At 39.0% G+C, this 24253-nt stretch overlaps 1 protein-coding gene across 1 annotated transcript; it reads left to right on the top strand.

The window, feature by feature from the left end:
- The first annotated feature begins 519 nt into the window (after positions 1–519).
- LOC149536413 (uncharacterized) lies at positions 520–3487 on the top strand. Its single transcript, XM_089806283.1, has 3 exons — positions 520–792; positions 878–1097; positions 3388–3487. The coding sequence occupies exons 1-3, from the start codon at positions 648–650 to the stop codon at positions 3485–3487; spliced, it is 465 nt and encodes a 154-aa protein (XP_089662409.1). The 5' UTR covers positions 520–647.
- The last annotated feature ends 20766 nt before the right edge of the window (positions 3488–24253 follow it).

The following is a 24253-nucleotide window of genomic DNA, read 5'->3' as shown; positions in this document are numbered from 1 at the left end:
GCCTAGAGTGCGAAAAAAAGAATGGATAGTTATTTTGTGCCCCGCACTACTCCTAGTTCCCAACCCACGCTTGAGGGCATGGGTTTGAACAAGGAAATTCATGATGCTACCAGAAAGGAGATATGCAAATTTTGGTACTTTTGCAACATTCCATTTATTGCAGCCAGGTAATTGATTCTTTTTTCGTTGTTTTCTTTAAAGTTAAAATTAAAAGTAAAAGTAAAACTTTAATTATATTTACTTGCTTTATAATTTGAGTCTTTGACATCTAAATTTTTATTTGTGACAGGGCTTCTTATTGGCAAAACATGATAGATGCGGTTGCTATTTGTGGTTCGAGGTTTAAAGCCCCAACTGAGGCTGAGTTGAGCGGATACCTCTTGGATGAGATGGTAGAGGACATGAGGGCTAAGCTCGAGGAGAACCGAAAGGAGTGGATTGCAAAGGGTTGCACCATCATGACTGATGGTTGGACAGATAGGAGGAATAGAACACTCCTCAATTTTCTTGTTTCCTGTGGAGGTAATTGATCATTCTACTTTCCTACATACATAATTGTAAATTTTGATTTGTTGAATGCTAATTTGTTGATGATCCATTTAATTTTAATATTCTAATTCGTTGTTTTGTTACTTGTAGGATATACCATGTTCATCAAATCCATTGATGCTTCCGCACATGTAAAAAATGCCACATACTTATGTGAGGCTATTGAGGAAGTCATAGCAGAGGTGGGAGAACAAAATGTGATCCAGGTGGTGACGGATAATGCAGCAAGTTATGTTGCTGCAGGTAAACTTTTAACTTTTCAAGTTTTGAAAATAAATTTATTTGAATTTTGAAATTTGAATTTCTAATTGACTTAAAATTGTTGTAGGTAAACTTTTGATGGAGAGGCACCCCACCATATTTTGGTCCCCTTGTGCGGCACATTGCATTGACCTCATGTTGGAGGAAATTGGCAAACTTGAGTTTGTCAAGTCATGTGTGGAAAGGGCAAAAAACATATGCAAATTCATTTATAATCATTCATTTGTCCTTAGCACAATGAGGAAGTACACAGAAGGCAAAGAGTTAGCTCGCCTAGGTATCACGAGGTTTGCCTTGAATTTCATCACTTTGCAGTCCTTGTTGACATCAAGGGATGAATTGAGGAGCATGTTTGTTGGGCGGGAGTGGATTTCCTCTTCCTATGCTACGACCACTATAGAGATAGATGTGGCGGATTGCATATTTGATGAAGATGGTTTTTGGAAACCCGCTAGAGAAATCCTGCAGGTAAATTTATTGCAATTTAACATTTAGTATTTTACTTTTACTTTAAGTTATATTATTTTATATTTAAGTTTTGACTCAAGTTTTTTGTTTTACTTTATATGTAGGTCACTGAGCCCCTTGTAGCTTTGCTACGAACTGCTGATGGGGAGAAGCCCTCTATGGGCTACATTTATGAGGGCATGGATAGGGCCAAGGAAGCCATCAGAGCCCAATATGCAGGAGTGCAGGAGAGGTATGGCCCTATTTGGGACATCATCGATAGGAGATGGCAGAATCAGCTCCATCGACCCATCCATGCAGCAGCTTACTTTCTGAATCCGGCATATCGTTTCCGTCCTGAGTTCAAGGCGGATGCGGAGGTTCTCACTGGCTTATACACAGTGATTCAGAGGTTGAGTAGCGATGAAGATAGCGCTGCTGCGATTGTTGAGCTAGACCAGTTCAACAATAAAGAGGGGCCACTTTTCTCTGGCAGGATGGCCATAAATGCTGAGACAACACTACAGCCAAGTAAAAATTAAATAATATATTCAATGTTCATGAATCTAGATTCTAATCTTAAAGTTGATTATGTAATTTTAGAGTTAACTTGTAATTTGTAAATGAGACTAATTGTTTCTATTTTCAATTTTTCCCTTATTGCAGATAGATGGTGGCAAATGTTTGGGGCCACAACCCCAAAACTTCAAAAAATTGCCATTCATATTCTGAGTCAGCCAAGCAGCGCTTCTGGATGTGAGCGCAGTTGGTCCATGTTCGAGCACATCCATTCGAAGAGGAGAAACAAGTTGACAGTGCAGAAGTTGAATGATATTGTCTTTGTTCATTACAACCTCCGTCTTAGGATCAGACAGATTTTGGGCACTGACTCCTCTCTGATCATTCTGGAGGAGATTGATCCAGAATCAGAGTGGCTCACAGAGGTTGTGGATCCAGTCTTCATTGAGGAAGACCGTGTGTGGGTTGACCAGGTGGATATAGAGGCTGAGGCAGCTAGAGCACGTTCTTCAGGCATTGGTAGACGCACACGTGCACGCACAGGCACAGGCCCTAGCGACGTTCATGAGCCCATCTTAAATGCGGGAGATATGGCTCAACAGTTCTCTAGGACCTACATTAGACGCCTTGCTACTAGGCAGACTGGATACTCTGAGGCTGAGGCTGAGGCTGCAGCCGAGCTTCAAGATGATGTTGAGGATGATGATGATGACTATGAGTCTGAGGCTTGAGCTGGAGCCTTGTTTTTATATTTTGTTTACAAATATTGATACTGAATCATTGATAGACATATGTTTCAAACTTTCATGGATCTTCATCTTAGATTCCTACATACATTTATGATTTGATGTCTTATGGATCATCTTACATACATTCTATGATTTAAATCATTGTGATCATTTGATTTCTATTTACTTCAGCTAGCCTACAATTTACATTTTAGATAACATAGTTACATATGTGATGGATTTTATGTTCCATGTTTATGTATGTTAAGTTTTAACTTCTATTTGATGATGTTATAGTGTGTTTAAGTTATATTCAATAAAGGGTGCATTAAATAAGTTTTAAATTGTTAAAATCTTTAAATTTAAAGGGTGTTTTCAAATTTGCCGATTCATCGCCAATTCATTGCCGATTCACGATTCGATTCGGCCTTGCCGATTCCGATCCAATTCCGATTCTTGTTACTTTGGTCCTTAGTCCTGTCTTGCAAACAATATGTCCGAGCAATTTTCCCTGAGGAACCATGAACCAACATTTCCTTGGATTTAATGCCAGCCTCACCCATCAACACCTCTCCATACATTGCTGAAGTGCCTTCAAATTGTTGTCTGGTCCATTGAAAATGGACCAATCATCCAAAAATGGGCAAAAGTTGCCTACCAACATTTTGTCGAATATGTGCAAAATAATCTGCGAGAACATGGCAAGTGCATTACACAATCCGAAGGGCATTCGGTTGTACGCATACACTTCATTCTCCACCACAAAAGTAGTCTTTAGTTTGTCTTCCAACACAATGGAGATCTGGTCATAGCCAGAAAATCCATCCATGAAGTAATACATCTCGTGTCTGACCATTTCTTCTAGAATCATGTCGGTGAACAGAATTGGGAAGGGATCTTTTATTAACCGCGTTGAGGCACCGGAAGTCCATGCATATCCGGATTTAGATCTCGTCCTTCTTCATCGATATCACACTAGGTGACACCCACTTGCTTGTTTGAACCTTGAATATTATGTCGGCCTCTAGCATGCATTGTATTTCCTCATCTACGCGAGCTACATAATTTTTGTTCATTCGGTACAGGTGCTTCCTCACAAGTATGGCTCCGGATACCAATTGTATGCGGTGGACACACATCTCCAATGGGATTCCCTTTAAATCATTGTAAGTCCATGCGAATACATCTTTGTACTCAAGAAAAATTTTGAATGCCACGGCCTTCTATACCGGGTTCATATCATCTCCCATGAGTATGTTCCTTGGATTCTCCACGTCTCCAAGATTAGTAACCTCTATGGATGACACTTCGTATTTTATCTCTTTCTTCAAAGCAATGGGCAAGACTCTCATTGATCTTCGGATTTCCTTCTCTATATACCACGAACTATGGTGGGAATACCTCCTCATCTTCGGGTTCTTCAATGCCAAGCATGTACATATGGAAGAGTTTATAGTCTCCCATTTGCCAATGAAAAAGTCTGTTCAATAAACTTGTCTCGTCTTCTAAACACTCCTCCAACTCTAAAACGCCTTCGTTGTTTGGATTCATTCTTGCTTCATCTCTCTGGTGCTCTCCATCCGACTTGGACTCCGACAACGAGGTCGTTTCTTCGCTTACCATTTGAGTTCGGAGATCAATCAAAAACTTCTGCTCTCCACTTTCCATTGACAGGATATCCTTCTTCTAGTTATGGTTTACTTTCGCGGCCACCAGCCATCCTCTTCCAAGAATGGCGTCATATCTCTTTTTCTTTGAGGGAATTACTACGAAATCCAGCACGAATGGTTGCATCCTGATAGTTGTTGAGCCACTAAGGTCCAAACGGGTTTTATCCCCTGCTGATCAATGCCAAGTAGGTTGAATGTAGACGGCCACATGGAAGGCTTTCCCAATTTCCTCCACATCACCTCGGGAAGAACATTTACCCTGGACCCACCATCAACAATAGTGTCCGTCAAGATGGTTCTTAGGATTCCCATCTCAACCACTGTCGGATAATGGTCGTGGCTTACTGTCAACAACATGGAATCTATTGCGGACCCTCCTAGTACAATTGGTTGTTCTTTCATCTTCGTCGTGTGCGCGTGGGTATTCAGCAATGTCGTCCTTAGTTACGATACTACTTGTAAGAGGTCTTGAACTCTTGACGGGCACCTCCATTTGTCGCATCTGATTGACCAAGTTGTTTTCTCCCTCCGATCGTTGAGGAACTGCATCCTTCATTGCCTTCATAGCCTTCATTGCTTTCTCTACATGCTCCCGTGCCTCCCGCAGCCTTTGCCTCTCCGTGCGAGGGTCAGGACAGGTAGCCTACTTAGCTTAGTTGTGGGTGACAACCAAAACGTTTTCCTCATCGATGTTAATGAGATTTACTTGTTTCGAGCAATTAGCATCTTTGTGGTCCCCTCGACCACACCATCGACATAATTTTTGCAGAATGTCATTCTTTGGGCACTCTAGCAAAGTGGCCCCTGTGGTTACATGCCTAGCACTAGATTATGGGACCCCCTTTGGAATCATATTGTATTTGATTTCTATTGTCATCCCCACCCCATCCTCATCGACGGTCGTTCCAGTAACCACCAAATGTGGTAGTATTGTTGCCCTGGGTTTCATTGTTTGTGCCAGACGTGGATAGTTGTTCTTGTGTAAACAATATCTGTTGGCTCCTAATCTTCAGGTTGAATGGACATTCCTTTGTAGAATGCCCTAAGACCTAACAGATATCACACATCACCTTTTTTGGACACGCTCATTTTGAATGGCCCTTCTCTTTGTATTTTGTGCACCAAATTTCTCCTTCCTCCGTATAGCCACTAGTTACCATCATGGATTTGTATTCCTTTCAGATCTGTTCCAAGTCTTTTTGAAGTGCTTCTACTTTCTTGTTGGGCTCCTCGCTGTCTGCACTACTACTCTTGTCGGAGAATTTATCGCTCTCAAAGGATGAAGATTTATGTCTCCTCTTCTTCTTCTTTGTTGTTTTGCTTTCACTTTCTAGATTTAAGGCACAGTTGTATGCATCGATGTAGGATGTGGGTGAAACTATTTTCATTTTTCTTCTCAATGCTCCGCAAAGGCCTTCTACAAACCAGCATTTCTTTAGTTCGTCCACCGGTTGCATACCCATCCAGCTAAGAAGATCTTTAAGCCTTCAATTGTAGGCTCAAACTGTGTCTTTCTTCCCTTGTTTGTTGTTGTAGATTTCTGCTACAATCTCATTATCATCTCAAAGCAGTCAAAATTCTGCTTGGAATTCTTTCTTCAGATCATCCCATGTGAAGATATTTGCCTTGTCCATGTCGGAGAACCAATGCACCGCTACCCCCCGTAAACTGGTGAGAAATTGGTTCAAACATTCATCTGCATCTATGACCGCGTTGGTGGTCCATATCGTTTCACATGTACGACAATGTCATACGGGATCTTCTTTCCCGTTACCCATGACCTTCGAGAGTTTTTTGTTTTGAGACATAATGCTTCTTGCCCGTTGATTACCACTATTTCATGTCGCTGAACGATTAGAAGTTGATCTCGACGAGTTACTCTGACCATTGTGTAGTGCCGCTCTAACTCTTCCTTTCGCCCCAATGTCCTCTGTCGGCCTCACCTCTTTTCTCCTACTTCACAAGATCGCTCTCGTAGTGGTGTGTGATAAATGTAGAAATTTCTCCTTTGTCTCCTCAAGCACTGCCAATTGATGTCGTGTTTCCTCAAGCAACTCATAGTTGCTCCGTCCTCACTATTCCAATGAATTGAAGCACCCTTCGTTGGTTCTTCGTGAACCCTGCTAGACCACCACACTAGATGATTCCTCCAGCTGCCCCTCAGTCCGTTCCCCAGTGAGTTGTCTTATTCTCGTTATTGCTCGGCTTCGCCACACACAATTTGTAATTCGTCGATTTCTTTCCTCAAATTCTTACTCCTATTCAAAAGATTGGGCATTAGGCATATAGTACCATTATAAAATTAAATCAAAATAGAACACTCTTTTATTTATTTATTTTGCATACATCATGTGTCGACTTATGCGACAATTACAGATTTGTGAATGCACTTGACACTACGGCGCAACTGCTCATGGTTCAATTTTCCGACACCTTGGATTTCTTTCCTCAGAATTTCTTCAGTCTCCTGACGGTGTTCCTTGCATTCCGCTTCCTCCCGGCATCTCTTCTGTGCCATGTAGGCTTATCTGATCAGACAGGGAAGTTGGTCTAGAAATTTGTACGCGTGGGGCTCGCATGCATATCATCCCACACACTGTCATAACCCCACTCTCGGTGCCTTCCCTCCATACGAAAGTTTCCAGACCTACTTGATACAGAATGTGAAAGTTTTGCGCTGCTTCATGCTCTCCTTCAAAAATTTATGTTTCACCGTCATCATTTGTCTCCCAGTTGTCTTGTACTATTCTTCCCATTTATCTTTGTCCTTCCATACTATCCCGAATTCGAGCTAGCAACAGTGCCAAATGTTCAGCCTGTGGCAAACAAGAAAGAAAACATGTAATCAATGCAAAATACTATTCATTATCAAATGTTTCTCGATACACAACAATGATATTTCATATACTGATAATGATGCCAAATACATAAGTGTTTACGGCATTTATAATATTTGAAACAGTGCCAATGAAACGACACAACCGTCATCGCACCGACAGCTGTCTAACTACCCTTTTTGCTGGAGAACACCATCCAGCAATGAAAACCATTCTGATCCTAAAACAACTTGTTAGATTTGTTCCATTGAAGATAAAGGATGTCTATCCTTCAATGAAGCTCTATTTAAATCACGAAAATCAACACACAATTTGATTTCTCCATTTTTCTTCCTAACTGGAACCAAATTTGAAACCCAAGAAGTATGTTTAATAGGGAATGTAATAGTGCTTTCAATTAACTTATTCAACACTTTCATCATAAGAGGTTCTAACTTTTTTGCACCACGTTCCAATTCAATGATATGTTGAGGAACATTAGCATCAAATCCTTTCAAATCTGAATAATTCTAAGCAATAATATCATAGAATTCATGGCATAAATTAACAAATGTTTGATGGTCTTCAGGAGTACATACCTTTCCAAGTTTCAGCTTTTTATCTTTTGCAACTTCAATTTCTTCATAGTGTTCTTCCTTTATCTGCAAGCTATTATCTTTTTAAACTGATCATCATTATTAAAAATGGATTCTAAAGTTGCTAAACCCTTAGGCATCTTATTTGTCCTTAATTAAATAATTTGATCCTCATATTGATCCTGTAGTTTTTGCTCGTTAGGCTGAGAAAACTCAGCTTCTTCTCTTAAAAAATTTACAATATGTTAATCAAATTCAAAAACTTTCCAACTTTCAGCATAATTTCGTACAACAGATCTGACAATAACTTTTACATGATTATTTCCTTTAATTTTACTGATTTCAAACGGTATATCATATTGTGCACCAATTGCAACAAGTCTATCAGAATGTTTATTATGATTTCTAGATACAGATTGCAAATTAAATGCTTCAAAACTTTCAATTAAATCCCACACTACATGTTTATAACTTCTCAGCAGATCATTTTTAGTAACATGGATTCCTCTAACTTGGTTAACAATCAATTCAGAATCACCAAAAACTTGTAGACAACTGATACCTCGCTTTATGGCCCATTTTAATCTATTTACAAAAGCTTCATATTCCGCAACAATATTGGTACAGCTGAATGTAAATCTGAAAGAAGCATAATACCTTTCGTTTGCTCGTGAAATCAGCATGCAACCTCCCCTTGCACCTGTTTTGCTATTGGAACCATCATAAAATAATTTCCACACCTCATTACCTTGTTGTTCCGAACTTACATCTGCACTTTTCATGACATTTGGCAAAAAATCGGTAGTTTCATGAACAACATAATTGCTCAAACTTAGCTCTTCAACTTGTTCTTCTGTAATTTTAGCATTTTCAGCTGCTCATTTGTCTAATAATATATCAAGAACATTGTCTATCTGCATTTTGGACTCATGAATAGCATTAATTTTCTCTTGGTCAAATAAAATAGCTATTGTCTCATTTTCAATAGTAACAATATTATTTTCAGAGCAATCCTTAGTAATAGGTTCAGATGGAATTGTGATTTTAGTACCATACCTAGAGTGGCAAAGCATGTGAGACCAATCTGTAGATACAAAACCTCCTATTTTGGCAGTGAACTCATGTGATAAACATATGAAAAAGTAAGGAGGTAAGTCAATGATGTGTATATCCATAGGGACTGAAAAACTAGGACAAGAATGCAAGGTCAAATCCATGTTCCTCATAACTCAAATTGTCTAAATACTTGTCTCATTTCGTTGAACTACCCTCTTTTCAATTGGTTCATATTTAAGGCCTAGCTGATAAACAATTTTCTTTGGCATAACTGAGCTAGTAGCACCTGAATCTGTCATGCAATTATGAACAAGATACTTGCCTATTATGACTGTAATGTAAAAAGGTGGTGGTTTAACTATATTGGATGGTTGTTGTGATGTATTAGCATTTGCAGCCATTAAAACTCAAGGAGTTTTCTATGCTAAAGCATCATCAGATAAGGTAAGTGACTGTAATGCTTCCTGTAGCATATCCTTTTGACCTGGGAGTGCTAAAACATCCCACATGGAAACAAGAACATGAGTCTACTTCAAATGCTCAACGATATTGAAATTTTGTGTTCTAACCTTGGACTGATTTTTTGGTACAGCAGACTCCTTTTGTTGTTGTGATGGTTGTATACTCGCCTTTTGCACTGGTGCTTGTTGTCCTTTTGGCACATATTGCGTCTTTTGCACATTTGAAACTCTTGGTTGAGTTTTATCAATGTTAGCTCGCTGTTGGTTTGCCTTATCAACTTGCTGTTGAACATTTACAACCTAGGGCTTTGACCTTGTTCCCGCTGATACAGGTCTCCAAACTTGGTTTTAACCAAAATTTGTTGTTATAACACCTTAATCTTCGTTAAAATTCATTAGAGTAGCATTCGGGTTACCTGGTTACTGCACTTGATCATGATGAACTTCTCCTTGAGTAGTTATTTGTTGTCCTTTAAGAACATCTCGTCTTCTTGCCTCAATTGCATGTGCACAATCAAGCCAAAAATGACCAGCGTTACAAGTATTGCACCACTCCTCATCATGTGCATAGTTGTTTTGAGGAACAACTACCAATTCTTTAGTATTATTAGGAGTTGCGTAATTGTACAGTTGGTTAGCTCTTTGACCATAGTTTCTTTGTTGTCCTTGAGCTTGCCTTTGCTGGTTTGATCCTGAAGCTCGATTGAATTGCCTATTTTCCTGATAGGAAGCTTGATTAGGCCTATTGTATTGGCCTTGTTGCCTTTTCAAATTCGTTATTTCATTTCCATAAGTTTGCAAAGTTCGCATCATACTAACACTTTTCTCCATTAAGTCCAAATTTTGCTTTTATAGCTCTTTTATAGGAGCTATAGCAGCGTGTCTTTCTACTGAAACTTCAACATTAAATGTTGGTAATGCAGGCATAGGTGGAATTAAAGCTAACGGTGGTATAACATCTGATACAATTTGTTGTATTTCTACAGAATAAGGCATTAGAGGCGTAGGAGGTAGCTTGTTGGCTTGTATTAAGCTGTTTTCAGCTCTTATAGCAATATCAAATGCGTCAGGCAAAGTATGTCCTCCCATAGATTCTATCATAATTGAAATGTCACTATTAAAAGCCTTCGAATAAAATAAGAATGCATTATCATTAGAAGGCTTAACAGATGCTGGAATTTTGTCCCAAGTTCGCTGAAAACAAAAGTTAACATCAAAATTATGCTCATCAGGATGTCTTTTGATGCTAGTCAACTATTCAACCAAGGAAAGATTATCAAACTTATCTTCAAACTTGTTGATTAACAAGCTTCCCAATGCTTCCCCTGAAACAATTGAAGTTACCGCTAAACTTCTGAACCAAATTAATGTTTTTCCTCTGAAAGAGACTACTAATAATTGTAAGGCCACATCCTCATGTTGAACTTGATGTAATCCACGAAAGGTAGCTATATCCTTGATATGTTCCACTACTTAAACATGATTGTTACTAGTAAAATATGGCACACTTTTCAATGCTACTGGTGGAATATCATGATGAGCAGCAATTTGTAAAGGGTTGCCAACATTAAAAGCTACAAATGGCAAATTTCAAGTCATTTGATGAACTAGTGGTACTTCTTGTTGTAATATAAATGGCAATAAAGGTTGCGCAGGCTGATTTACCTTTTGCTGATATGTTGTCAAACTTTTAACAGCAACTGTAATACCACTTATAGATGCTGAAAAAACAAATTGATCTTTTAGTAATACCTCAAAAATGGGCACTTCAAAATCAGAATGATCACAAACACCAAAAGAAACGGTTAGGGTTTACTCTCTCTCTTTTTGTCTTCTGCGACAATGATTCTCCGCCGACAATGGTTCCCATGGTTGAATGCCTTTCCTTCCCTGCAAATTTTCTTTTTCTTTCCACAGATGATGTGCGTGCAATATGTTCCTTTCCTGTGGACTGTAGCTTCTTCCTTTTCTCCTTCAGCACTTATTCTTCTTATGACTTCCTCCTGAGGATGCTCTTCCTTTATGTCGACACTAATGCTGCTACCGCGGATTGTCTTTCTCTCCTCGACATAAAATTTTGTTCCTCCTATGGCTAACTTTCTTGCGAGAACTAACCTTGGCAAAGGAAAACACTATTCGTGGCATGTATTTAAGAGACTCCTGCAGCTACAATTTCTTTTTGTTTTTCAACCTCCACAGATTCTATTTTTTCCCACCTTCCTTTACGAAAATATACCCCAGGAAACACTCACTGTCCACGAAAACATGCACCCACAGGACACTTTGTATCCTCGGCCACATGTCCACGGGACACTTGGTGTCTGCGGCTATATGCATCTGTGGGACACTTGGTGTCCACAAAACACTCAAAATTTTATTTATTTATATTATTATTTCTTCTTTTTTTAATTTATCTAAGTCCAATTTGGCGATTATTTCTTACTTCGCCTCCTTCTCATTCCTGATAAAATTTTAACTTCGATCCATTGATGGCCTCCACAATTTCGTGCCTGTCCAAGGTCCACACTTTTATGGATCGCCGACTTCCCTCACTTTATATGGTCCTAGCTACTTAAGCTTGAACTTGTCTGGTTTTATCTCGTTACGGCCGTTGTACTGAAGCACGAGTTCGCTTGGCTGAAACCTCATACTTTTCAAATGTTTTCCATGCCATGCTTTTTCGACGGCTTTGTGCCACTTATGTTGCCCATTGCGTTGTTAATCTGCATTCATCCAGTTTGTTCATTTGGTAGAGGCGTTCTCGTAAACTCTCCATATCTCCCAATCTATTGTCGATTGCAATTCACAGGGTCGGGACCATAAATTCAGCCGGTACCACCACTTCTTTACCAAGCATCAACTAGAACAGCATATGTCCCGTTGTGACTTTGAATGTGGTATGGTGGGCCCACAATGTCAAAGGCAACTTCTCCTAGTCGGCCTGTTCAATGCCATAGGATTTGTATATGATGCCCACTAGAATTTTATTTGTGGCCTCCGCCTGGCCATTGGCTCGTGGATAGTAGGGACTTGACAAGAAATGAAAAATTTTGAATTCTGTTGTCAATAATTTGATCACGTGGTTGACGAAGTGACCTTTGTCACTCGTCAACTGAATAGGTATACCATATCGGGTGGATGATTTGTTCATACGAGAACTTGACCGTGTTAATTGTAAAATTATCAGGTAGTGCACGTGCTTCTACCCACTTTGTTAGATACTCTGTGGTTACCACTATGTATCGACAGCATGGGGACCTCCTCACCTTTAGGGGACCGAAGAAGTCTAGTCCCCAATGTTTAAATAATTCCTAGGCGTGGGACAGGTTTAATGGCATGAAGTCCCTCTTGAGTGGTTTGCCGGCTCTTTGGCATGTGTTGTTTGGCCACCATAAGCCGACAAGCAGAACCTTCCATGCTGTTGTGTCAAGTCCCACATGGCCACCTATCAGCCCTTCATGTGCTTCTCTTAGAACACCTTGCACTTCTTCCTCCATTACACATCAACGTAGTATTTGATCAGGACCCATCTTATAGAGAAGACCATTTATTAGCTGAAAAGTCTAGCTTCTTAGAACTAGTTTCCATTGATCGCCTGGCAACATTTCTCTCAGAAATTGGGATGTTGACAGATACTCCCCTATAGACTTGTACCATTCCAAAAGAATGGCGATTCTAAACAAGTATGCATCCGGAAAGTCGTCATTGACCCCTTCTAGCGGCTCCCCGGACTTGATTCGAGAGAGTTGGTCGGCAATGACATGACTCTTCCCCCATCACACAATGATGGTGAAGGTAAATTATTGTAGTAGCAACAACCATCTGTTAATTCTGCCTTGAATGATTGGTTTGTTCATCAGGTACATCAATGCCTGGTGATCTACTTAAAAGGTAAATGGTGTGGCCAACAGGTAACGTCTGAAATTTTGTACCGAGTACACCATCCCAAGAGCCTCCCTTTCAATGGTACTATAATTTCTCTCAGCTTTTGACAGTATCCGACTTGCAAAATACACTGGATAATCGAGACCATGATCACCAGCCTACACCAACGTCGCACCGATAGCGAAGTTTGATTCGTCCATGTGGACGTGGAACTCCCTATACCAATATGGGTGCTCCCAGCAATCTATTTCTTTAGTTCTAAGAAGTCAGTCTCCTACTCGAAAGTGCACATGTATGGTTCTCCTTTTCGTGTCAACTTGTTTAGGGGTAGAGCAATTCAGGCATAGTTCTTTATAAATCGTCTATAATACCTAATGTGTCTAAGAAAGGACTTGACTCCCGATACTCGAGGCTTCCATTTCCACTATCACCCTTACTTTATCTGGGTCGGTCTTTAGTCATGTCTTGCAAACAATATGTCCAAGCAATTTTCCCTGAGGAACCATAAACCGACATTTCCTTGGATTTAATGCCAGCCTCACCCATCAACACTTCTCCATACATTCCTGAAGTGCCTTTAAGTGGTTGTCTGGTCCACTGAAAATGGACCAATCATCCAAAAATGCACAAAAGTTGCCTACCAACATTTTGTCGAATATGTGCAAAATGATCCGCTGGAACATGGCAAGTGCATTACACAATCCGAAAGGCATTCGGTTGTACGCATACACTTCATCCTCCACCACAAAAGTAGTCTTCAGTTTGTCTTCCAACACAATGGAGAGCTGGTCATAGCCAGAAAATCCATCCATGAAGTAATACATCTCGTGTCTGACCATTTATTCCAGAATCATGTCGGTGAACAGAATTGGGAAGGGATCTTTTATTGACCGCGTTGAGGCACCAGAAGTCCACGCATATCCGGATTTGGATCTCGTCCTTCTTCATCGATATCACACTAGGTGACACCTACTTGCTTGTTTGAACCTTGAATATTATGCTAGCCTCTAGCATGCATTGTATTTCCTTATCTACGCGAGCTGCATAATTTTTGTTCATTCGGTACAGGTGTTTCCTCACAAGTATGGCTCTGGATACCAATTGTATGCAGTGGACACACATCTCCAATGGGATTCCCTTTAAATCATTGTAAGTCCATGCGAATACATCTTTGTACTCAAGAAAAATTTTGAATGCCACAGCCTTCAATACCGGATTCCAATTGTCTCCCACGAGTATGTTCCTTGGATTCTCCACGTCTCCGAGATTAGTAACCTCTATGGACGACACTTCGTATTTTATCTCTTTCTTCAAAGCAATGGGCGAGACTCTCATTGATCTTCGCATTTCCTTCTCTATATACCACGAACTGTGGTGGGAATACCTCCTCATCTTCGGGTTCTTCAATGCCAAGCATGTACATATGGAAGAGTTTATAGTCTTCCATTTGCCAATGAAAAAGTTTGTTCAATAAACTTGTCTCGTCTTCTAAACACTCCTCAACTCTAAAACGCCTTCGTTGTTTTAATTCATTCTTGCTTCATCTCTCTGGTGCTCTCCATCCGAATTGGACTCCGACGATGAGGCCGTTTCTTCGCTTACCATTTGAGTTCGGAGATCAATCAAAAACTTCTGCCCTCCACTTTCCATTGATAGGATATTCTTCTTCTAGTTATGGTTTACTTTCGCGGCCACCAGCCATCCTCTTCCAAGAATGGCGTCATATCTCTTTTTCTTTGAGGGAATTACTACAAAATCCAGTAGGAATGGTTGCATCCTGATAGTTACTTGTTGAGCCACTAAGGTCCAAAGGGGTTTTATCCCCTGCTGATCAGTGCCAAGTAGGTTGAATGTAGACGGCCACATGGAAGGCTTTCCCAATTTCCTCCACATCACCTCAGGAAGAACATTTACCCTGGACCCACCATCAACAATGGTGTTCGTCAAGATGGTTCTTAGGATTCCCATCTCCACCACTGTCGGATAACGTTCGTGGCTTAATATCAACAACATGGGATCTATTGCGGACCCTCCTAGTACAATTGGTTGTTCTTTCATCTTCGTCGTGTGCACGTGGGTATTCAGCAATGTCCTCCTTAGTTGCGATCCTACTTGTAAGAGGTCTTGAACTCTTGACGGGCACCTCCATTTGTAGCATCTGATTGACCAAGTTGTTTTCTCCCTCCGATCGTCGAGGAATTGCATCCTTCATTTCCTTCATAGCCTTCATTGCTTTCTCTACATGCTCCCGTGCCTCCCGTAGCCTTTGCTTCTCCGTGCAAGGGTCAGGACAAGTAGCCTACTTAGCTTAGTTGTGGGTGACAACCAGAACCTTTTCCTCATCGATGTTAATGAGATTTACTTGTTTCGAGCAATTAGCATCTTTCTGGTCCCTTGGACCACACGATCAACATAATTTCTACAGAATGTCATTCTATGGGCACTCTAGCAAAAGTGGCCCCTGTGATTACATGCCTAGCACTGGATTATGGGGCCCCCTTTGGAATCATATTGTATTTGATTTCTATTGTCATTCCCACCCCGTCCTCCTCGGCGGTCGTTCCAGTAGCCACCGGATGTGGTAGTATTGTTGCCCTGGGTTTCATTGTTTGTGCCAGACGTGGATAGTTGTTCTTGTGTAAACAATATCTGTTGACTCCTAATCTTCAAGTTGAATGGACATTCCTTTGTAGAATGCCCTAAGACCTAACAGATATCACACATCACCTTTTTTGGACTCGCTTGTTTTTGAATGGCCCTTCTCTTTGCATTTCGTGCACCAAATTTCTCCTTCCTCCGTGTAGCAACTGGTTACCATCATGGATTTGAATTCCTTTCGGATCTGTTCTAAGTCTTTTTGAAGTGCTTCTACTTTCTTGTTGGGCTCCTCGCTGTTTGAACTACTACTCTTGTCGGAGGATTTATCGCTCTCGGAGGATGAAGATTTATGTCTCCTCTTCTTCTTCTTTGTTGTTTTGCTTTCACTTTCTAGATTTAAGGCACGGTTGTATGCATCGATGTAGGATGTGGGTGAAACTATTTTCATTTTTCTTCTCAATGCTCCACAAAGGCCTTCTACAAACCAGCATTTTTTTAGTTCGTCCACTGGTTGCGTACCCATCCAGCTAAGAAGATCTTTAAGCCTTCAATTGTAGGCTCAAACTGTGTCTTTCTTCCCTTGTTTGCAGTTGTACATTTCTGCTACAATCTCATTATCATCTCAAAGCAGTCAAAATTCTTCTTGGAATTCTTTCTTCAGATCATCCCATGTGAAGATATTTGCCTTGTCCATGTCGGAGAACCAATCCACCGCTACCCCCCGTAAACTGGTGAGAAATTGGTTCAACCATTCATCTGCATCTGTGACCGCATTGGTGGTCCATATCATTTCACATGTACGACAATGTCGTATGGGGTCTTCTTTCCCGTTACCCATGAACTTCGAGAGTTTTTTCTTTTGAGACATAGTGCTTCTTGCTCGTTGATTACCACTATTTCGTGTCGCTGAACGATTAGAAGTTGATCTCGACAAGTTACTCTGACCATTGTGCAGTGCCGCTCCAGCACTTCCTTTCACCCCAATGTCCTCTGTCAGCCTCGCCTCTTTTCTCCAACTTCACAAGATCGCTCTCATACTGGTGTGTGATAAATGTAGAAATTTCTCCTTTGTCTCCTCAAGCACTACCAATTGATGTCGTGTTTCCTCGAGCAACTCATCGTTGCTCCGTTCTCACTGTTCCGGTGAATTGAAGCACCCTTCGTTGGTTCCTCATGAACCCCGCTAGACCACCACACTAGATGATTCCTCCGGCTGCCCCTCAGTCCGTTCCCCAGTGAGTTATCTTATTCTCCATTGTTGCTCGGCTTCGCGACACACAATTTGTAATTTGTCAATTTCTTCCCTCAAATTCTTATTCTTATTCAAAAGATTGGGCATTTGGCATATAGTACCATTATAAAAGAAAATCAAAATAGAACACTCTTTTATTTATTTATTTTGCATACATCATGTGTCGACTTATGCGACAATTACAGATTTGTGAATGCACTTGACACTACGGCGCAACTGCTCATGGTTCAATTTTCCGACACCATGCATTTCTTTTCTCAGAATTTCTTTAGTCTCCTGACGGTGTTCCTGGCATTCCGCTTCCTCCCGGCATCTCTTCTGTGCCATGTAGGCTTGTCTGATCAAACAGGGACGTTGGTCTAGAAATTTGTACGCGGTGGGGATCGCATGCATATCATCCCACACACTATCATAACCCCGTTCTCGGTGGCTTCCCTCCATACAAAAGTTTCCAAACCTACTGGATACAGAATGTGAAAGTTTTGCGCTACTTCGTGCTCTCCTTCAAAAATTTATGTTTCACCATCGTCATTTGTCTCCAAGTTGTCTTGTACTATTCTTCCCATTTATCTTTGTCCTTCCATACTATCCCGAATTCGAGCTAGCAACGGTGCCAAATGTTTAGCCCGTGGCAAACAAGAAAGAAAACATGTAATCAATGCAAAATACTATTCATTATCAAAGGTTTCTCAATACACAACAATGATATTTCGTATGCTGATAATGATGCCAAATACATAAGTGTTCACAGCATTTATAATATTTGAAACAGTGCCAATGAAACGACACAACCGTCGTCGCACCGATAACTGTCTAACTACCCTTTTTGCTGGAGAACACCATCCAGCAATAAAAACCATTCTGATCCTGAAACAACTTGTAAGATTTGTTCCATTGAAGATAAAGGATGTCTATCCTTCAATGAAGCTCTATTTAAATCACGAAAATCAACACACAATCTGATTTCTCCATTTTTCTTCCTAACTGGAATCAAATTTGAAACCCAAGAAGTATGCTTAATAGGGAATGTAATAGTGCTTTCAATTAACTTATTCAGCTCTTTCATCATAAGAGGTTCTAACTTTTTTGCACCAAGTTCCAATTCAATGATATGTTGAGGAATATTAGCATCAAATCCCTTCAAATCTGAATAATTCTAAGCAATAATATCATAGAATTCATGGCATAAATTAACAAATATTTGATGGTCTTCAGAAGAACATACCTTTCCAAGTTTCAGGTTTTTATCTTTTGCAACTTCAATTTCTTCATAGTGTTCTTCCTTTATCTGCAAGCTGTTATCTTTTTAAACTGATCATCAGTATTAAAAATGGATTCTAAAGTTGCTAAACCCTTGGGCATCTTATTTGTCCTTAATTAAATAATTTGATCCTCATATTGATCCTGTAGTTTTTGCTCGTTCGGCTGAGAAAACTCAGCTTCTTCTCTTAAAAAATTTTACAATATGTTAATCAAATTCAAAAACTTGCCAACTTTCACCATAATTTCGTACAACAGGTCTGACAATAACTTTTACATGATTATTTCCTTTATGTTTACTGATTTCAAATAGTATATCATATTGTGCACCAATTGCAACAAGTCTATCAGAATGTTTATTATGATTTCTAGGTACAAATTGCAAATTAAATGCTTCAAAACCTTCAATTAAATCCCACACTACATGTTTATAACTTCTCAGCAGATTATTTTTAGTAACATGGATTCCTCTAACTTGGTTAACAATCAATTCAGAATCACCAAAAACTTGTAAACAACTGATACCTCGCTGTATGGCCCATTTTAATCCATTTACAAAAGCTTCATATTCCGCAACGTTATTTGGTACAACTGAATGTAAATCTGAAACAAGCATAATACCTTTCGTTTGGTAGTGAAATCAGCATGCAACCTTCCCTTGCACCTGTTTTGCTATTGGAACCATCATAAAATAATTTTCACACCTCATTACCTTGTTGTTCCGAACTTACATCTGCACTTTTCATGACATTTGGCAAAAAATCAGTAGTTTCATGAACAACATAATTGCTCAAGCTTAGCTCTTCAACCTGTTCTTGTGTAATTTCAGCATTTTCAGCAGCTGATTTGTCTAATAATATATCAAGAACATTGTCTATCTGCATTTTGGACTCATGAATAGCATTAATTTCCTCTTGGTCAAATAAAATAGCTATTGTCTCATTTTCAGTAGTAACAATATTATGTTCAAAGCAATCCTTAGTAATAGGTTCAGATGAAATTGTGATCTTAGTACCATACCTAGAGTGGCAAAGCATGTGAGACCAATCTGCAGATACAAAACCTCCTATTTTGGCAGTGAAGTCATGTGATAAACATATGAAAAAGTAAGGAGGTAAGTCAATGATCTGTATATCCATAGGCATTGAAAAACTAGGACAAGAATGCAATGTCAAATCCATGTTCCTCATAACTCAAATTGTCTCAATAGTTGTCTCGTTTCGTTGAACTACCCCCTTTTCAATTGGTTCATATTTAAGGCCTAGCTGATCAACAATTTTCTTTGGCATAACTGAGTTAGTAGCACCTGAATCTGTCATGCAATTATGAACAAGGTACTTGCCTATTATGACTGTAATGTAAAAAGGTGGTGGTTTAACTATATTGGATGGTTGTTGTGATGTATTAGCATTTGCAGCCATTAAAACTCTAAGAGTTTGCTATGCTAAAGCATCATCAGATAAGGTAAGTGACTCTAATGCTTCCTGTAGCATATCCTTTCGACCTGGGATTGCTAAAACATCCCAGATGGAAACAGGAACATGAGTCTACTTCAAATGCTCAACGATATTGAAATTTTGTGTTCTAACCTTGGACTGATTTTTTGGTACAGCAGACTCCTTTTGTTGTTGTGATGGTTGTATACTCGCCTTTTGCACTGGCGCTTGTTGTCCTTTTGGCACATATTGCGTCTTTTGCACATTTGAAGCTCTTGGTTGAGTTTTATCAATGTTAGCTTGCTGTTGGTTTGCCTTATCAACTTGTTGAACATTTACAGCCTGGGGCTTTGACCTTGTTCCCGCTGATACAGGTCTCCAAACTTGGTTTTAATCAAAATTTGTTGTTATGACGCCTTCATATTCGTTAAAATTCATTAGAGTAGCATTCGGGTTACCTGGTTACTACACTTGATCATGATGAACTTCTCCTTGAGTAGTTATTTGTTGTCCTTTAAGAACATGTCGTCTTCTTGCCTCAAGCGCATGTGCACAATCAAGCCAAAATTGACCAGCGTTACAAGTATTGCACCACTCCTCATCATGTGCATAGTTGTTTTGAGGAACAACTACCAATTCTTTAGTATTACTAGGAGTTGCGTAATTGTACGGTTGGTTAGCTCTTTGACCATAGTTTTTTTGTTGTCCTTGAGTTTGCCTTTGCTGGTTTGATCTTGAAGCTCCATTGAATTGCCTATTTTCCTGATAGGAAGCTTGATTAGGCCTATTGTATTGGCCTTGTTGCCTTTTCAAATTCGTTATTTCATTTCCATAAGTTTGCAAAGTTCGCATCATGCTATCACTTTTCTCCATTAAATCCAAATTTTGCTTTTTTAGCTCTTTTATAGGAGCTATAGCAGCGTGTCCTTCTGCTGAAACTTGCACATTAAATGTTGCTAATGCAGGCATAGGTGGAATTAAAGCTAACAGTGATATAACACCTGATACAATTTGTTGTATTTCTACAGAATAAGGCATTGGAGGCCTAGGAGGTAGCTTGTTGGCTTTTATTAAGCTGTTTTCAGCTCTTATAGCAATATCAAATGCATCAGGCAAAGTATGTCCTCCCATAGATTGTATCATAATTGAAATGTCACTATTACAAACCTTCAAATAAAATAAGAATGCATAATCATTAGAAGGCTTAACAGATGTTGGAATTTTATCCCAAGTTCGCTGAAAACAAAAGTTAAAATCAAAATTATGCTCATCAGGATGTCTTTTGATGCTAGTCAACTATTCAACCAAGGAGAGATTATCAAACTTATCTTCAAACTTGTTGATTAACAAGCTTCCCAATGCTTCCCATGAAGCAACTGAATTTACCGCTAAACTTCTGAACCAAATTAATGCTTTTCCTCTGAAAGAGACTGCTAATAATTGTAAGGCCACATCCTCATGTTGAACTTGATGTAATCCACGAAAGGTAGCTATATCCTTGATATGTTCCACTGCTTAAACATGATTGTTACCAGTAAAATATGGCACACTTTTCAATGTTGCTGGTGGAATATCATGATGAGCAGCAATTTGTAAAGGGTTGCCAACATTAAAAGCTACAAATGGCAAATTTCAAGTCATTTGATGAACTGGTGGTACTTCTTGTTGTACTATAAATGGCAATAAAGGTTGGGCAAGCTGATTTACCTTTTGCTGATACGTTGTCAAACTTTTAACAGCAACTGTAGTACCACTTATAGGTGCTGAAAAATCAAATTGATCTTTTAGTAATACCTCAAAAATGGGCACTTCAGATTCAGAATGATCACAAACACTTAAATCTTCAGGAGAAACATCTTCAATTACTATCTTAGATTCCTCAGAATTTGCTAGCTGACCTTCAATTATAGGATATTCAAATGCTGAACAATTTGATCCAAGTGGTGAAGCAAACCTTCCTCTTGTTATCAGTGGTGTTCTTCTTCCTCTTATTGACCTTCTTGGAGTTCTTCCTCTTATTGAGCTTCTTGGAGTTTTCATTAAGAGAATCACCAAAACTACAATTGTATCTGCGATAAACCTTCAAAACAGAGTCGCCATGTGTTAATAAAACACCTTCAAAAAGGCTGAAATATTGTTGTTCACACCAAAATAGCAGTAAAATCTTGTAATTAAGAGTACTATGAAACAGTTTGTGGTCCCACTGGGCGTGCCAAAAGACTATTGTCAATCAAGATTTCGCCTATAGCAAGATGCAAAATCTAGCCATAGTATTGAAACATGAAAATTCTCTTGGGTGGTGGGTTGTCCTAAAACGAGAGACAAATCCACGAAAGCTAGGTCGATTCCTAAATAGTGACCACCTAAAACCTAAATTATATGTGAGATAAGGGATGAGAAGTGAATGACAAATAATGAATACTAACTTAAATGAGGTGAATGAAACTTTAATCAAATCAACACAAATTATGCAAGAAACAATTGATTCACAATACTCAGACAAACACGCAACTACAAAAGTGATTCTATGCAAGGAACGGAATCTTTGAAAGGAAAACCTACGATGTACTAATTTTCTGCAAAAAGAACAATGAACACAAACAAAGACCTGTAAATCACACGTATCAAGATTCAACTATGCAATAAGGAATATAACTTAAATGAAGGCAAATACAACATGAAAGTAAAAAATCCACAATATTGCACGAAAATCAATGAGGAACCACTGAATCTATATAACAAATGCTGAAAATCCTATGCTACAAATTGCTCTTACAATCAACTCAAAATCTACAATACGCAAAAATTTGAATCCGAAAGAAGATCCCCCTCAATGAGGTGAATGTACAATATATATAGAGCTTGTAACCCTAATTTGGATTCCAAGATCATGCCTAGAAAAATAAGTCAAAAATGATACAAACTATGAAGAAGCCCCTGAAAACTGCTCTCAACCACCTGTCCAACTGATAGATAACTGAAAAACTATCTCTAGCTCCTCAAAATCATGCATAAAAGCCTAACTTGGATCTCATAAGTAACCCAAAAATATAGCATGTAAAACTACTCAAAAATATGCAAAGTATGCATAAAACAGGCTCCCATAACGAACTGCATGCAAAACTAGCCTTAACTGCTCCATAAATCACCAAAAATAGCACAAAAATGCTCCATCACTGCATGGAAAACTCCAACTGCCCTTAGCTTCCAAAAATAGCTCCATACCTGACTCTATTATTGCATTTAACATTCAGTTAACTCAAATAGTCCATCTCTGCTAAAAATATAACTTTGTCTTTACATGAAAGATTTAACTGAATATCACCTTTGGGTTCAAAAACAGCCATTGAACTTCTCTCCTTGCATTTAGGCATTAAAAAATTTGTTAACTCACCTTAACTCCCTTTCCTTAATTATAAATTAGTAATAACAAAGGCTTTATAATTATAGCCATTTGATATATTAATTTTCTAATAATATTCTTCATTTTATTATTATTATTAATATTAATGTGTTTAATAATTAACCTTTTTTTTTTAAAAATTCGTGTTTATTTTTTAATTTTAAACACATTAATGTTAATGAATATGGGGGAAAGGGAATATAATTAAACAAATTTTATAAATTATACATATATTAAATGATTATATAAACTTCATTTAATATGTATAAGATTTATAAAATGTGTTTTATGGCTTTATTGTAAAAGCTTTGGCATGGACTCAAAATTTTATCAAATGTGACAAAGGGCTATCAAAGGCAAAAAGGGAAAAATTTGTTTTGTTTTGTTCATTTGGTCTTTTATACAAAGGAAAGAGCAGAGGGTTTTGAAAACCTTAGCAGCCACCATGAGAGCTCTTCAATGCAATTTTTCTACTTGCTGGACACTGTTTTTGCTGTTGGATATTTTCACGGGTTTATGAGATATGATGGACGTGAGCTTTTTTCTTCCATGGGTTTCTGCTATGCAAGTTTCCTCACAGACTCTATTGGTTTTATGTTCTCTTGCGAATTCTTTCTGGTTGTGGACGCCATACTTTTTTCTTTCTTTGGCTGCGGGTTTTCGTGGGTTTAGGCTCCATTCTTGCTATGTTGAACACCTTGTTCTCTTGGTTTCCTCTGTGATTTATATGGTTGCTTCCTTCATGGTTGGCTATGATAGACTCTATTCTCATGCTAGGTTTTATTGGGCTCCGCTACCCGTGAGTTTCTTTGGTTATTCATTCATGGGTCTAGCTTGCTTGCTGGGTTATTCTTCTTGTTGTTTGTGTTGGAGCATGATGTCATGAGATATGATGCTGTTGGTTATGGATTTATGGGGTTTGGACTCCATTCTTCTTCTGATGTTGATGCTGTGAGGGTTATTCCTCCATACTACAGCTCCATCTTCAGGACTGGGGATTGCTACTGGTGTGAACTTCATTACTGATGCTTAGTTACAGCGGCGAGTTCCTAGATAGGTTCGTAGATTTTTCTTTGACCTTCCATATACAGCTGCAGCTGAAACTTTCCTTTCATTATTAGATTTGTAGCAGCTTATTATGTTCTTGAACAATCTGATCTGTGTCATATTTTGTTTTACTTGGAAAATGGCCTCTAAAGGTTCCTGCATTGTGTGAGTGTTGAACCTTTGTTTAGAGTATTATGGCTGAATACCCTTTCAACATGCTTTGACAGATTTTGTGGCTTTACCAATGATAAGGACATTGAATCTTGAAG

This window comes from Cupressus sempervirens, chromosome 10 (genome assembly GCF_028749045.1).
Source record: "Cupressus sempervirens isolate cs-2001-9-10 chromosome 10, ASM2874904v1, whole genome shotgun sequence".
In the NCBI taxonomy this organism is placed as follows: Eukaryota; Viridiplantae; Streptophyta; class Pinopsida; order Cupressales; family Cupressaceae; genus Cupressus; species Cupressus sempervirens.
The sequence above is the reverse complement of the archived record's forward strand: the minus strand, read 5'-3'. Positions and strand labels throughout refer to the sequence as shown.